General features: G+C 38.3%; 1 protein-coding gene across 2 annotated transcripts in view; it reads right to left on the bottom strand.

The window, feature by feature from the left end:
• Positions 1–1,934: 1,934 nt before the first annotated feature.
• The window catches only part of SINHCAF (SIN3-HDAC complex associated factor), a 32,322-nt gene continuing 19,319 nt past the window's right edge, over positions 1,935–14,937 (bottom strand). For both annotated transcript variants that reach the window (XM_016199088.2, XM_016199089.2), the window contains exons 5-6: positions 7,836–7,986; positions 1,935–4,020 (exon numbers count right to left, since the gene is read on the bottom strand). In XM_016199088.2, coding sequence (XP_016054574.1) covers positions 3,861–4,020; positions 7,836–7,986 — 311 coding nt within the window. In that variant the 3' untranslated portion in view covers positions 1,935–3,860. The remainder of the gene's footprint in view (positions 4,021–7,835; positions 7,987–14,937) is intronic.

The following is a 14,937-nucleotide window of genomic DNA, read 5'->3' as shown; positions in this document are numbered from 1 at the left end:
TTAGACTGCCCAGTTGTCTCACTAAACCTCCTGGGGACTATTTCCTCCAGAAACAGACAGTACAGAATATGTACTTTCAACATCAAAACTAAGAAACAAGCTTTGATTAAGTGATTTAGACAGAGTAAAGGTCAACTTCCCTGCCAGGGTAAAATAAAACTTGCCCCACTTTCTCAGTTTTCAGAAGAGACCCAAGTAACCGACTCCAAGTGCAGAGTAAGACAGCACCCACCACTGCTATAGCTGGGACAGTTTGGAGAGCAAAGGCCTTGGAATCAGGAAAGCTGATTTTATTTAAGTCACATGACACCACCACCCCCTTGCACTTCCACTGGCCTGGGAACAGTTTTGTTTTTACTTTGCAAGTTGTTTAAACAATGCTTAAACTTGCCTGGCCCATGGTAGGTGTTTGACAATGGGGATGCTCTTTTTACAAAGCGTTTATATTATAGGGCAAGCGGCCCAATTTCAAGTGATTTGGTTAGGAAAAAAAGGAGGTGCTGTGGCTGACAAAACCCTAAGGAGTCCCTTGATACCTACACCCACCTCTGTGTTCACTGTGTAATTCTCTCCACTCGCATGTGGTCTGTACCTGAGATGACAGTCTCCCTAGCAGACTAGCTCTGGAGACCAGCTAGCTGGATGCAGAAGATGGCCATGTTGGGAGATGGCAGGTGGCAAGGAACAGAGGGGGCCTCCAACCACTAAGAAGTCTGGACTCTCCACCTTGAAGCCACAGAAAATGAATTGTTGTGGAAGCGGATGATTCCCAAGTCACCTGATGAGAATGCTACCCAGCTCGCACCATGTTGCAGCCTTGTGAGACCCTAAGAAAAGGACCCAGCTGCACTGTGCCTAGGCAGAAACTGAGATCAATTTCCTTCAATCCACTAAATTTGTGGTAATTTATTACACAGCAATAGATAATATAGGTAGTCATCTTTCCACTATCCTAGGTTAACCTGGTAACTTCATAGTAACTAAATCAAGAGCTGGCAAAATCACCTGACTATCCTAAAGCAAATTTAAACCCTAACAGTAGTATAAAAAGTTTGGCCCACAGGATCTACTTTTCCCAGGTAATAATCCGTTTTCAAAACTGATATGGGTCGCACCTACCTGAATTCCTCTAATTCTGTGATTCAAATGGCTAATAAGGGACAGAGCCAGGACCTAGAAAACCCAGGTCTGACCCCAATGCCCAAATCCACCTTTCCCTATGACCAATTTTATAGTTTCTTTAGTCTCAATGATGCTTCCCGTGATGCCCAAAGACAATACAGTCACATCAAAAACATTAAAACAATGGGTGGATGAAGGTGAGGCATATCACGCAGCAATAAAAAAGGGTGAAATCTTGCCATTTGCAACCACGTGGGTGGATCTAGAGGGTATTATGCTAAGTGAGGTTAAGTCAGAGAAAGATAAATACCATATGGTTTTACTTATATGTGGAATCTAAATAAATAAACAAAACAAAAATTGACTCAGAAATAGACCAAAGGGATGGTAACCAAAGGGGAGAGGGTGGGGAGATGGGTGAAAAAGGTGAAGGGTAATAGAGTCAACACAGTGGCAAGTTTGCACGGTGATCAATGATTACTAGAATTAGTGGGGTGATCACATGGTAAGGTAAAAAAATGCCAGGTCACTATGCCATACACATGGAACTAATGTAATATTATACACCAACTAGACTTTAACAAAAGCAAAACACCACTGGAAACATTTTCTTCTTCATTGTTAAAATAATTTTATCCACTAGGTTAATAATTGTGTACATCAGTTAACATGTGTTTTAAAGTCTTTATTTCTCAGTAAAGCAGATTTTTTTCCCTTCATGGTTTGTTATACTAAGGGCTTAGACTGAGATCTGTAAAGGCCACAAACGTGACTTAACTAAGAACACCTTTTGAACAAAGCCACAAAACAGCTTCTTTTATTTTCTAATAAGACTAAATTTATTCAATAACCTAGTAAAAGTTTTGATTATAAGTATCCAACAGTATAAAAAGTACAAAACAGATTTGTAGATTTCTAATATATTAATACAAAGTGCATGACTACATACAGTACATCCTACAGGCAGAGAGAGGTGGAAGGGGAAAAGAAGACTGTGGTTGAGGGCTAGTAATAAATAAATAAATACAGAAGTAGAGATGATCCATATTATAGTATATTCTACCACCAATACTGTAGCCAAAATGTACAAAAAAAAAGGGAACCATTTCAAAATAACTCAGGAGGCAGATGAGAATGGCCGAGATTTGCGATACACCTTAAAGGCGGTGGGAGAGCCGCCCCAACCCACTGTGTAGCCTGTACATTTGGTGGCTTGTAGTTTCTTCCAAAAGAATATAAAACTTTAACTTTAGATTAAGAACTATAAAACTACAGGGTGCCCATAAAAAGTGGCTCACTCCTTACTGTTATTCATACTATCCAATTTTTAAAATCCGGCTTTAAAAATAAGCACTGTCATTTCATTATAAGGTAGGCAAATGATCCTCCCTCGTTATGAAAAGTGTGAACTGGCAACATTCTTCCTGAACTTGTAGAAAAGAGGCAATGAGAGTACTTCGGTTCCGGTTCAAGTAACAGGCTTTTCATAAAGATTTTAGAACTGAAGGGTCCCGCGTTCAGAATTTATCATCTAACATCTCAATGTTCAGAAAGCCTGACTAAATGATGCCAAACCAAAACCAGCCCACTCTGCGTTAACACACCTCTTTTATTAGAATTTTACTTTAATATAGTGAAGAAAAAAATACCCAAAACCCTAAAAGGTTAAAACAAGTTGAACAACCACTCTACACAGATAAAACCTTCACAAAGGTCAACTGAAGTAATCCAGAGCTAAAACTGAATTGTGTAGATTTTCAATGAAGTCACCAGTCGTGGAACACAAACAAAAGTCAATTATTTACACACTCGGCAAGCCCTCTGAGAAACGTGCCCCAAGAAGCACTAACCTTTGCTATTTTTACGCCATCCTGAGGGCTTGCGCACTTTATTTTTCAGATAATTTAACATTTTTAATAGAGTGTGTTCTCTACCATTTGATAAAGCTTTGGTACTATTCATAGAAGACTGCTTATCCTGAAGACTTGCCGTTTCCCCACGAGGAGCTTTGATTCTGCTTTAGAAGTTTTACACAAATTAAAATCTTCATCAAATATCAATGTGAGGGAGGTGACACGGGATACAACATATACAGCCCAGTTCCCTCTCTGCATATTTAGAGTGCTCCTTTCAAGGTATTTGCACCCGAGGGCCTATTCTGTCCTGCTTAATATTCAGTAGTACAGGTTTGAATCATCAGAACCTTGGCAAGACCTTACTATTTCAAAAGTATTAACAACTACCTCGAGGGGCAAGTCCAGGTTGCTGATTTATGACAGATTTATCACCATGAAGGAAACGAGTGTAGTCAGCCATCTTTAAAAATGCCCCAACCACTGCTTCTCAATATAGAAAGACTAAGAACTACTTACGTTTATCATACAACAAATCCCATCTCTGTCCCCTGAAATTCCCCTAGTTTCATTCATCAGAAGGGGATGTAAAAGAAAAAGACTTAAAGAGCACTTTACAGCAGCATTCAGCTTTCCTATGAAATACTCAGCCTCTTAAATAGTATGTACACGTCTTTTTTTCTCTTAGTACGCTAGACACTGGCTTCAGAGCTTGTGTGGAAGCGAAGGGAAAATAACCCATTCAGAACTATTCTAGAAATTGTCTTTTGGCAGAATAGCAGGTATCCAGGTTAAAAATAGGAGGGTCATTTTGTTGCTGTGGTGTGGTGTGTTTTTTTCTAAACTTTAAATTGTTTTTTTGTTCCCCTTCTACATAAACCTCAGTCACCACTCCTGAGTGGAGATGGGCAGAGGCTCCGGCCCCTGCTCCTCCGGCTTCTCAGCGGCCGCTTTCTTGTTGCTGCAGCAAGGCTTGAATAGATGCGTGTCAATGAGGACTTCCCCAAAACGGCCTTTATAGATAATCCCACAACATATTTTCTGTCTAGAAGAAAAAAATGGAGAGAACAAAACATATTAATAAGGCAGGGAATCAGGAATACAAAAAGAAATCTACTCATCATAGTAGCTAGCACAACATGATCAAAGATCTACTTCCACATTCCAAATGAAGGGGCTCCTGGAGTGGCCCAGCTGGCTGGGTAATGGGAGCGACCCAGGTCCCTTAAATCCCACTGGAGTCCTAGCCAAGGTTAAGGGGAAAGGCGGCATTCTGAGAGACAGCAGGCAGTTTCAGGGGCTGCTCCCAAAGTTGTGACGGTTGCCTCCAAAAATCACCAACTCTTGAAAAATAGCCACCATAAATAGGCTGACACAGCTGGTAGTTTTATTGTAATTAAATACTTAATAGATATAAAAAATATATATATAACAGCACCAAAAAAAAAAAAAAAAAAATGACAACACAAAACACCCATAAATCACATACTCTAAAGAAAAAACAACTATCGCTTCCTGTGAAGTCCCCTCTATGTCTGTTTCTCCAATCCCTCCCCATCCCATCTCAATCTTTCCTCCTTAATTTTAGGTTTAGCACTCCTTTTCCTTTTAGACTTCATGGTTTTACCTCACTTGTATCTCTAGACATATTGCTTAGTTATCTCATTCACATATATATATATATAATGTGCACATATATATATATATAATGTGCACATATATATATATAATTCTCATATATACAAGGTGGGGCAAAAGTAGGTTTACAGTTGTTCATATGGAAAATACTACAATAATTAATAAATGATGTAAGAATAAACTGTTTTGAATTCTCACAACCATAAACCTACTTCTGCCACACCCTTATATAAAATCAGATCACACTGGTTTTATGCATAGTATTTACGGAATATAGAAATATGGAATCGCACTGTATGCTGCAATTTTTTTGCTCAGCATTAACTGAGGTTCATACATACGGCTGAATAAAGCTTTATTTTAACTTATGTACAGTATTCCACCATGTGAATATACCACAATGTATCCATTCTCCTTTTGATGGGACAATTTTTGTTATTACAGACCTACTGTACACATCAGTGCATATGTCTAAAGGCTTCTTCTAGGTTAAGTTGCTGGGGTATAGGAATGGGAACATGTTCAGCTTTACTCAAAAATGCCAATGAGGTTCCCTTCTATTTCTATTTATCAAACACCTTCAATGTACCACTAAGATAGGTATTTTCCCCCTCATTAAGAACCTGTTGGCAAATTATATTAGTTGGTTTTCTAATGTTTAAACCAATCCTACATCCCTAGAAAAATCTAATCTGGTTACGATATACTGTTTTGATTTCCAAGTTATTTTAGCCCCATAGAATGCTTGGGGCCTATGTCTAATCTGGAAAAGCCAGTGCAAGACTGGAATCATTTGTTTCTGAAGTGTTTGGTAGAACTTGCCTATCTGGATCTGGGATTTTTTTGAGGGAAAACTTTCAACCACTGAATCAAATTCTTTGTTATGTAACTAGTCGGATTTTCTATTTTTTCTTGAGACAGTTTTGGTAAACTGTCTTTCTACTAATGTATACAGTTCACATAAATGTTCAAATGTATTGGCATGCAATTGTTTAAAATATCCTATTGTCTTTTAAATTTCTGCTTCAGCTAAATCTCCCTTTTCTTACCTAAAATGCTTATGTGTGCCATCTCTTTTTCTTGATCTGCTTTATCTCCAGCAATTTTTTTGGTCAAGTATTTTTCAAGAACCAATTCTTAGCTTTACTGATCCTACCCACTGCATACTGGTTTTCTTCTCTATTTACTTAACTTGTTATCGTTAGGATTTCCTTGCTTTTATTTTTTTCTTATATTGGGCTCCATTAACCTTTAAATTGGGTATCTATCACACTTAATTTACTTTTATTCTTTCCTTTATAAACAGCATTAGGGTGATAACTTTTCCTCTTTCTACCTTTTTTTTTTTTTTTAATATATCTTTATTGATTTCAGAGAGAGGAAAGGAGAGGGAGAGAGAGAGATGGAAACATCAATGATGAGAGAGTCACCGACTGGCTGCCTCCTGCACGCTCCCGACTGGATATCGAGCCTGCAACGCGGGCATGTGCCCTGATCAGGAATCAAACCCCGATCACCTGGATCCTAGGTCGATGCTCAACCACTGAGCCACTGGGCTCTTTCTACCTCTTTATTGTCATACCACATGTTTTGATTTTTAGTATTTTCAGTTATTTTTCAGTTATGAAGATTTTCTAACTTACACTTTCTTCTTGGAACCATGGTTTTTTGACAACCATATGTAGGTTTTCTATTTTTCTGTTTTGCAATTATTAAACTCTCTGCCCTTCCCCCCCCTTTCTGCTCTGAAGGTTTTGTACTTACTTTTACTGATTTTTTAGTGGTTACATGGTTAATGCAAAGGACATTTATACACTTTAACTTCCATCACTTCCGTTACTTATGTTATTGCTGTCATGTATTTTTTTAATCCCACAACTACTGTCTTTTTAAGCAATCAGATTTTGTTTAAATTTACCTAAATATTTGCTACTTTCTTAAAAAAATTGATTTGAGAGAGAGAGAGGAGGGGAGAGAGAGAAACACTGATTTGGTGTTCCACTTATTTATGCATTCACTGGTTGCTTCCTGTATGTGCCCTACCAGGAACTGAACCCACAACCTTGGCATATCAGGACCACACATGCACCAACTAGCTGACTCACATGGCCAGGGCTATTTGCTACTTTTTTTTCCTTCTCAGGATTTCAAGCTGGGGTCTCTTTTTTCTGACTACTCTGCTGCAGAATGTTCATTATTGAGGGTCAACTTGGCAGCCATTCTCATTTTTTCCCCCCTAGTCAGAGTCTTATGCCCTCATTTACAAAAGATATTTTTTGATACATACATATAATTCTAGCTTGAGAGTTATTATCTCTTGTCCCACTGAAGAAAACAATCTCGTTTTCTGGTTTCCCTCATTCATGCAGAGAACTCAGCTTTGTGTTTGTTGTTGCTTTGAAAGTAGTGTCTGTTTTCTCACCACTTACAGGTCTACTTTGACTTTCATGTTCTATAGTTTCACTATGACGTGTCTACGGGTAAATTTTCTTTACTCATAAGACAATTGGTGATTTGCTTTTAATTTGTGAGTCTTCCTGAATCTGCAAACTAGAAAATCCTTAACCATTTTCTCTTTGAATATTTTTCTTTTCTATTATCTTTTTTACTTAGGGGTCCCACATTTACTTCGTATTGACTGCTGTGTATTCCTTATTAACGTGCCCACTTATCAATGCCAGTCTTAAAGAATTAAAAATATGTACTTGTAGCCCAGCCGGAGCGGCTCAGTGGTTGAGCATCGACTTAGGATCCAGGAGACCGAGGTCTGATTCTTGGTCAGGGCACATGCCCAGGTTGCAGGATCGATCCCCAGTAGGGGGCGTTCAGGACGCAGCCCATTAATGACTCTCATCATTGACGTTTTTATCTCTCTTCCCCCCTTCTCCCTTCCTCTCTCTGAGATCAATAAAGACATATTTTTTTAAAAGAAGAAAAATATGTACTTCTAGCCCTCTTACTATTTTCAGTGAGTGAGTTGGTCAGAACAAATACCTAAGTCAACTCCACTATAGGAAAGTCAGGTTCCCTAACATGATTTTCATTTTAAATAGGAAAAACACAAAATCCCAACCCTCAGCTCAATTCCTGCTCAATCCACCTCCAACCATGTATGCTAACAGTCATTTACCAAATGCCATTTAATTGCTAAGGAAGTGGGAAACCACTGCCTGTAATTAAGAAGGCTTGTTGGTTAGAGAGGTATTTTTCTAGTGCTTTTACCTTTTCCAGTATGTGAGATCTAAAAAGGAAAAAACTGGCGTTCTGTTAGAGCCCGAAGCCATCTCCATGTCTGAGCCGTCATCTGACTGGTTACTGTAACAAGGAGATTGAGCTGGGGAGGCACTTGAGGTGGTACTGTGAGCATCAGAATCTGCAGTAAAGAGAAAAAAATTATAATTTCATTATATGCAATTGCAACTAAGCCTCAGCATAAAACACTGTGAATAAGTTAGTAAAAGAGAAAAATAGAATTTATTTTCTATTCACTACTGATACTTGAAGGTATTTCTACTAAAGTGTTTCTAAAAGAAAATGAGGACTTAAGCTTCCAAGAAGTAAGAGTAGACATACTTTCCCTATTCCTCCTGTTTTAACAAGTACAACTAAAAGCCCTGAATGTTCTGTATAAAACAAATCTGGAGACTCTGGAAGCTGGCAACAGCTAGAAAGCTTAAGACCCAAGAAAGGTCATGGTAGTGGGTTCCTTAGTTTTTATGGGCTTTCTTTTTGCTTCATAAATAGCCAACCCAGAAATATCTATGGATGCAGACATTAAAAAAAAAAAAGCCAATGAAAGGCTGCTCTCTCTGGCCAAAACACCAGGAAAGGAGCAGCCTAGCATGGTAGGAAACTTTTATTAGACAATAACCGCTCTACTCCTGGCACACCACAGAAAAAACTGGGCCCCAGCATCACCCACCTCAGCAAAGGCCAGGGGGGAGTCTAGGTTTCCATCTTCATGAGACTTTTATGAAGCACCCCAATGTCTCCATCAGGGTAGTGTCAGAGGAAGTCTACTGAAGAGTTAGGACTTTCACTATGGCCACCAGAAATATGGTCACCCTACCATGTGGAAGCCTCAGCTCCTGCCCCCACCTAGAAGCAACGGGGAGCCCCTCCCACCTCAGATGTCAATGGAGGTGAAGTAGAGAACTTGTAACATCATCTGGCAGTAATAAGGTGGTGCCCCTCCCCACATCCCCTGCTGGAGGAGTGTCAAAAAAACACACACAAAAAGCCAGTTAAAACAGAAGGTTTCAAATAAGATCCAGAGTCTCAAAATATAATTTTAAAATGTCCAGGTTGCAATAAAAAAATCATATCATACATATCCAGTACCTGGGAGATCTCAAACTGAATGAAAAGGCAAGTAGATGTTAACACCAAAATGAAAGAGATGGCAAAATCATCTGATGTAAATTTTAAAGTAACCCTGACAGAAGTGTTTCAACAAGCCATTAGGAATATGCTTGAAACAAATGAAAACAGAGCCTCCACAAATACAAGGTCTCAGTTAAAAAAACAGCAGCTATAAAGAAAAGCCAAGTGAAACTGAAATTTGAACTGAAAAAATACAATAAATGAAAAAAAAGCTCAGTGGATGAGCTCAACAGCAGACTGGAAAGGACAGAGGAAACAATCAGTGAACTGGAAGAACAAACAACAGAAATTGCCCAACCTGAACAACACACACAGAGAAAACAAACTAATAGAGCCTTAGAGACCTGTGGGACTCTAACAAAAAAAAATCTATATTCATGTCAGTGCGGACCTGGAAGGAAAGGGGAAAAAGGGCGGAGGTGAAAAAAGTCCTCAAAGAAATATAATGGCTGAAAACTTGCCAAACTTGGCAACAGACATAAACCTATAGCTTCAAGAAGTTGAGCACGCCCTAAACAGGATATACCCAAAGAAAGCCAAGCCAAGACACATAATTAACCTCTGAAAACCAAAGACGAAGAAAAATGACGTTACAATAGATCCCTATTTAATAAGTAATAAAGGCAATTCATCAGATATAAGCTAAAAATTTTAGTTGAGAGTCACTGTGCTATAAGGTGTTACACTGCTATTCCACAGCAAGAGCAGTGTCACAAACAGGAGTTGAGCCTACCACACAGCTTACCTTTAGCTAAAAACTATGCCCCTCCCACAGGTGGGTAGAGCAACCCTTCAGTTCAGAGAATCAATCAAATATTTATTAAGTATCTACTAGACGTCAAACCCTGTGTGATGCCCCGCATGGAAAGAAACAGACTAAAGGGAGCGTTTTTTAATAGACCTCACAAGTGTTTTATGTTAACCAAAGTTTACATAAAGTGAGATATCTAAAACAAAGAAAGCACCATTAGTGTTTTAATATGTTCATTCATTTCTAATATATGAACAGTTTAACTTCATTTTAAAAATCCTCAAGAATAAATAGGCTTTAAAGAAATAAGTGTACTGGAATGTTCTCAAATAACAGCAGCAGTCAGCCCTATGCTGTTGAAGAAAACTCACTATCCTAGGAAGTGCTTAATATCTACGAACCATTTGAAATTGCAGTTATTTGACTGTTTTCTACCTATAAAAATGTCAATTTCATATGGTTTAATCTAATACCTGGGATACTAGGATACAACTTAATTATATACAAATGCAGTTAGTAAGAAAACCTCTCTTCTAGAATGTAGGTCTGGAAATTCTTCAAAGATCTTAAATTTTAAACTTCTTTAAAATAGGATTTGGAAAGGCACAAAGGAGTAATTGGATAGCATGGCATGGAGTAAGTAGGTGCAATGAGCAAAACTGTGGAAGCAGACAGAACACCCTACGCACACAAAGGCAACTGACTCAGCCCAAACGGTCTAAAATAGGACATTCAAAGACTTGCTAGGGATTTTCAACTTTATTCTATAGTGACCAGAAGTCATGGCAGGTTTTAGGAAGAAGGATGGCAAAAAATAGCTAACATTTATACAGGAAGTTCTTTCTTTTTTTGTCTGTTTAAAAAACAACAACAACAAACCTTTTTATTGACACATGGAACAGAGTAACAGATCTCAGTGGGGGTTGGAGGGACAAGAAGAGATTAACCAAAGAGCACATATGCATAACCCATGGACACAGATAATATGGGGAAGACCTAGGGTAGGGTGGGAGTTGGGTGGAGGGTTGGCAAAAAGGGAGAAAAGGGGAGACATCTAAAATACTGTCAACAATTAAAACACACACAGTCAGAAATCATAAAAACAAAAAACAAAAAGAACCTTTTTCACTTGATTACCCCCATTTCTCTAATTAGGAAATTGTGCTTAAATCAATGTTAAGTGACACCAGGGTGACATATTTGTAGGTGTCAAGAACTGTAACTCAAATCCAGAGTTTCAAGCTCTGGGTCCAATGCCTTTGGAAAGAATGTCTCAGGAAGAGGAATGCAGGTCAGGTACGGGCAGAATGCACGGAAGCAAATGTATAACCAGAGGCAAGGAAACCATCTGGAGGGTGATGTATAAAACTTCAAATATCTCAGAGCTGTTTGGTACACTGCATACAGGTGCTAGCAATTCACAATGCACCTGGGAAACCCCTGTTTCAGTCTGAACCTCCAAACCCCAACACCGTACCTTTTTCAAAGGGAATTATTTTTCAGTCTCCAAACCCTCCACAACACAGCTTTACCATAAAAATCTAAAATTACACTGGACATATTCTCTAAGTAAGGCAAAAGTTAGTCACATATCACTTTCCCTATAATTAAACGGAGGAGCTAGGAATATATGTATGAATAATCAATTCCTTTAACCACTTTCCAGCAGTGTAAGAAAATTACTATTTCCCAAATGTTTATTAAAAATGTTTATTTCCCAAATGTTTAGTAAGAATGGAGGGTAGAGTTCAGGTTAGTGGTTTTTCCCCCTTGGAGATGGCTGGTGAAGAAAGGAACATGTATAATTAAAATACACATACTTAATTAATGTTACCAAAATATTTTACTATAAAAGTATTAAAATATTTTAGCCGAAGATTAAATACAGGGTGGGGCAAAAGGAGGTTTACAGTTGTTCTTATGGAAATAATATAATATTAAACTGTAAAAGTACCCAAGGTCTCAAAAAGCAATTATTTGCGTGATAATTTGGTATGCCCAAAGTGCTCCTCATCAATGAAAATCTCATATACAGTAACCTAATTCAGTAACATGAATCTTGAGTATCTGGACCATTGCTTACATGTTAATGTTTTCTTGCCTCTTTTTTTTTAATCCTTACCCAAGGATATTTTTTCCATTGCTTTTTCAGAGAGAGTGGAAGGGAGAGAGAGAAAAAACATCGATGAGAGAGACACACTGATTGGTTGCCTCCCACACGCGCCCCGACCAGGACCAGGGATGGAGCCTGCAATCCAGGTACGTGCCCCCTTGGCTGGAATTGAACCCGGGACCCTTCAGTCTGCGGGCCAACGCTCTAACCACTGAGCAAAATCGGCCAGGGCCTTCTTGCATTTTTAACCCCATATGTCCTTGAGCTCAACTGTTTTACTCTCTGGTTTTCAAGTGAGATGTTTGGGAAATCATACTGGCAGAGGTGGTGGGACGAAGAAAGTTGAGCTTTTTCCCACTGAGAAACTTGTGCATTCAGCTTGCGTCTTTCCAGGCAAAACAAATGGGTATTCTTTTCAGACCATTTTCAACTGTACCTTAGAAAAGTCTTGTCGTTTAACAAATTTAACACTTGTCATACACTTGGATTGATAGGAAAGGACTCATGAAACATTGTGAGTAAAGGAAACGACGGTACTAAACCCAGTATATTGTTGAAAATGTTAAGTGTCAGCGTGTTCTAATTGGGACTCTAAATGTAACTCCTATTTCCTATTGGCTTAGAGCTTTTGACGTAAAGAATGGAGTGTAATGATAATGACATATCCCCACTGGGTCATACAGGACCAGCTTCATACTCAACATATTCACTAATGACTCAAGCATCTGGCTATTAAAATACCCTAGAGTTGCCTTTTTTTTCAGTTGCCATGAGCGAAATGTCTCATCTGTACAACTGATTCCTTTATTTTAATGGCTGCCTTTTCATTTTTGTCTTCTCTTGATGCCATCCATCTATATATGGATGTAGTCAGGAGAAAATGAAATGTGACCCCACTTTTTGGTGGAAAAGACTTCATCTTAAAAGTGAAGATTTTGAAAGTCTGTTGAAAGAAACTGGTTTGGAATAATGCCATCAGAGACTGAATGGAAATTGCCCCTTTCAAAGGTGCCATTTTTACGAGCCAAGAACTTAGTGTTTAACAGTTCATCTGGAAAGAATAACCTGTAGTATAGTTTGAAATAAAGGTGTGTAGTAACCTTATGAAGAAGGGCATTATTACCGATACCATTGTAAATGGGGTGAAATTGTTAAATGAGTAACGTTTATAAAATTTTCATGCACAGGCAAATGTATTCGCTAGGCCTCTACATAGTGATCTGCTTTTACTTTGTAATCTGCAGTCCTCAAGACTTTAAAAATAAATAAATGAAGTCCGCTTTGGCTGGTGTTGCTCAGTGGTTAGAGCCTCAGCCTGCCCACCCAAGGGTCTTGGGGTACAACTGCCGGTCAAGGGCAGGGCCTCCGTTGCAGGTTCATCCCTGGCCCCAATACGAGCCTGTAGGAGGCAACCAATCAACATGCTTAAGCACGCGGGCTCTCTTTCTTTCGATCCCCAGTAGGGGGCGCACAAGAGGCAGCAGATCAATGACTCATCACTGATGTGTCTGTCTCTTCTCCTGTTCCTTCCTCCCTGAAATCAATAAAAACATTTAAAAAAAAAGTTTTCCTACATTTAAAAAATATAATAAAAGGAAAAATACCCTCGGGTGAGGATTTGAAATTATAATAAAGTCCAAAAAGAAAAATAAAATCCATTCTTACACTTAGGTTAAATAGGTCAGTCTTCTTTATTCATTTTTTATTTTTTTGTAAATTCTGTGTTAATGTCCAGCGATAACTGTATGTTATACATTCAGACGTCTCTACTCTGTAAGCATTAAATAATTGCTCTTTTCATCATTATAGCTCCCAAACTGTAAACACATAGACACAGAATTCTGATGTAGCAAAAACCACAAAAACATTTCTACAACCAAATCACTGCACATTACTGCCAAAGTGTACCCTGTTCTATTATATACTGTGTATGTGTAAGAGTGTGTAGTCTTCCAGAACTACATTATGATCTTTCTCTGATCATAGTTTTTTATTCATAATGAGAAAGTACTGTTTACTTACTACAATATAGTAAATAGGTAAGTCACCTGTGAAAGTATAAAGAAAGGGAATGCTTTCTGAAAAGACTGAAGATTTTTCATTTTGAATCTCAAGTGGTAATTTTGGAACCCATCTCAATGGTAACCTATAGCCTCAAATATGTAATTACTTTTTTAAAAAATTTGATTTTTAGACAGAGGAAGGGAGAGGAAGAGAGAGAGAGAGAGAGAGAAACACTGATCAGCTGCCTCCTACATGTCCCCCACTGGAGATCAAGCCCATGTGCCCTGACCGGGAATCTAACCGGGGACCTCTTGGTTCATGGGTTGACGCTCAACCACTAAACCACACCGGCCAGAGCTATGTAATTCTTAATATAGATGTTAAAATTGTACCTGTATGATTCGATAAATGGTGATTTTCCTAACTTGGTATCAGTTTCAAAGGATAAGTCCCTTATATGCCATAATTAAATGTATGTCTAGAGCTGATCATAAGTTTCTTAATCTTAATTATTCTGAAGTATTGTCCTAGAAACATTATGCTCTTCTTATGAAAACTCCAAATACCAAAAACACCACAGTACATTTTGACATAGCATAATGATAGTGGTGACAGGAAATGCAAGTGACCAAAAAAGATTTACTTGTAATTTCAGTGTTTCTCAAAGCTCATTGTCACTCTTCCCTAAGAAGCCTTTTCTAATAGCACCCCAATAATTTTTTTTTAAAGAATACAATAATTACTAAATGATAATACAAGAATAAACTCTGTTTCACATACAACTGTAAACCTAATTTTGCCCAACCCTGTACATCATCTAAATAATAACTAAGGGCTAGTAACACCTATTTACCCAAAAGCACAAAGTTAGTAGCAGATCTGGAAAGACTTTGGAGTTCTGAGATATTGGTTACACTGCCCCATACAGCAGGATGATACAGAAAGACCACAAGGCCTTGAAATTAGATAAACAGAAGGTTAAATTTATCTCTACCACTTACTATGTGACCTGGGTCAAGGTTAAATTACCACTCAGCACTTCCAATGCTAATCTCTAAAACAGAAATCATTGA

This window comes from Miniopterus natalensis, chromosome 2 (assembly GCF_054644295.1).
Source record: "Miniopterus natalensis isolate mMinNat1 chromosome 2, mMinNat1.hap1, whole genome shotgun sequence".
In the NCBI taxonomy this organism is placed as follows: Eukaryota; Metazoa; Chordata; class Mammalia; order Chiroptera; family Miniopteridae; genus Miniopterus; species Miniopterus natalensis.
This window is presented reverse-complemented; position numbering and strand designations above follow the sequence as displayed.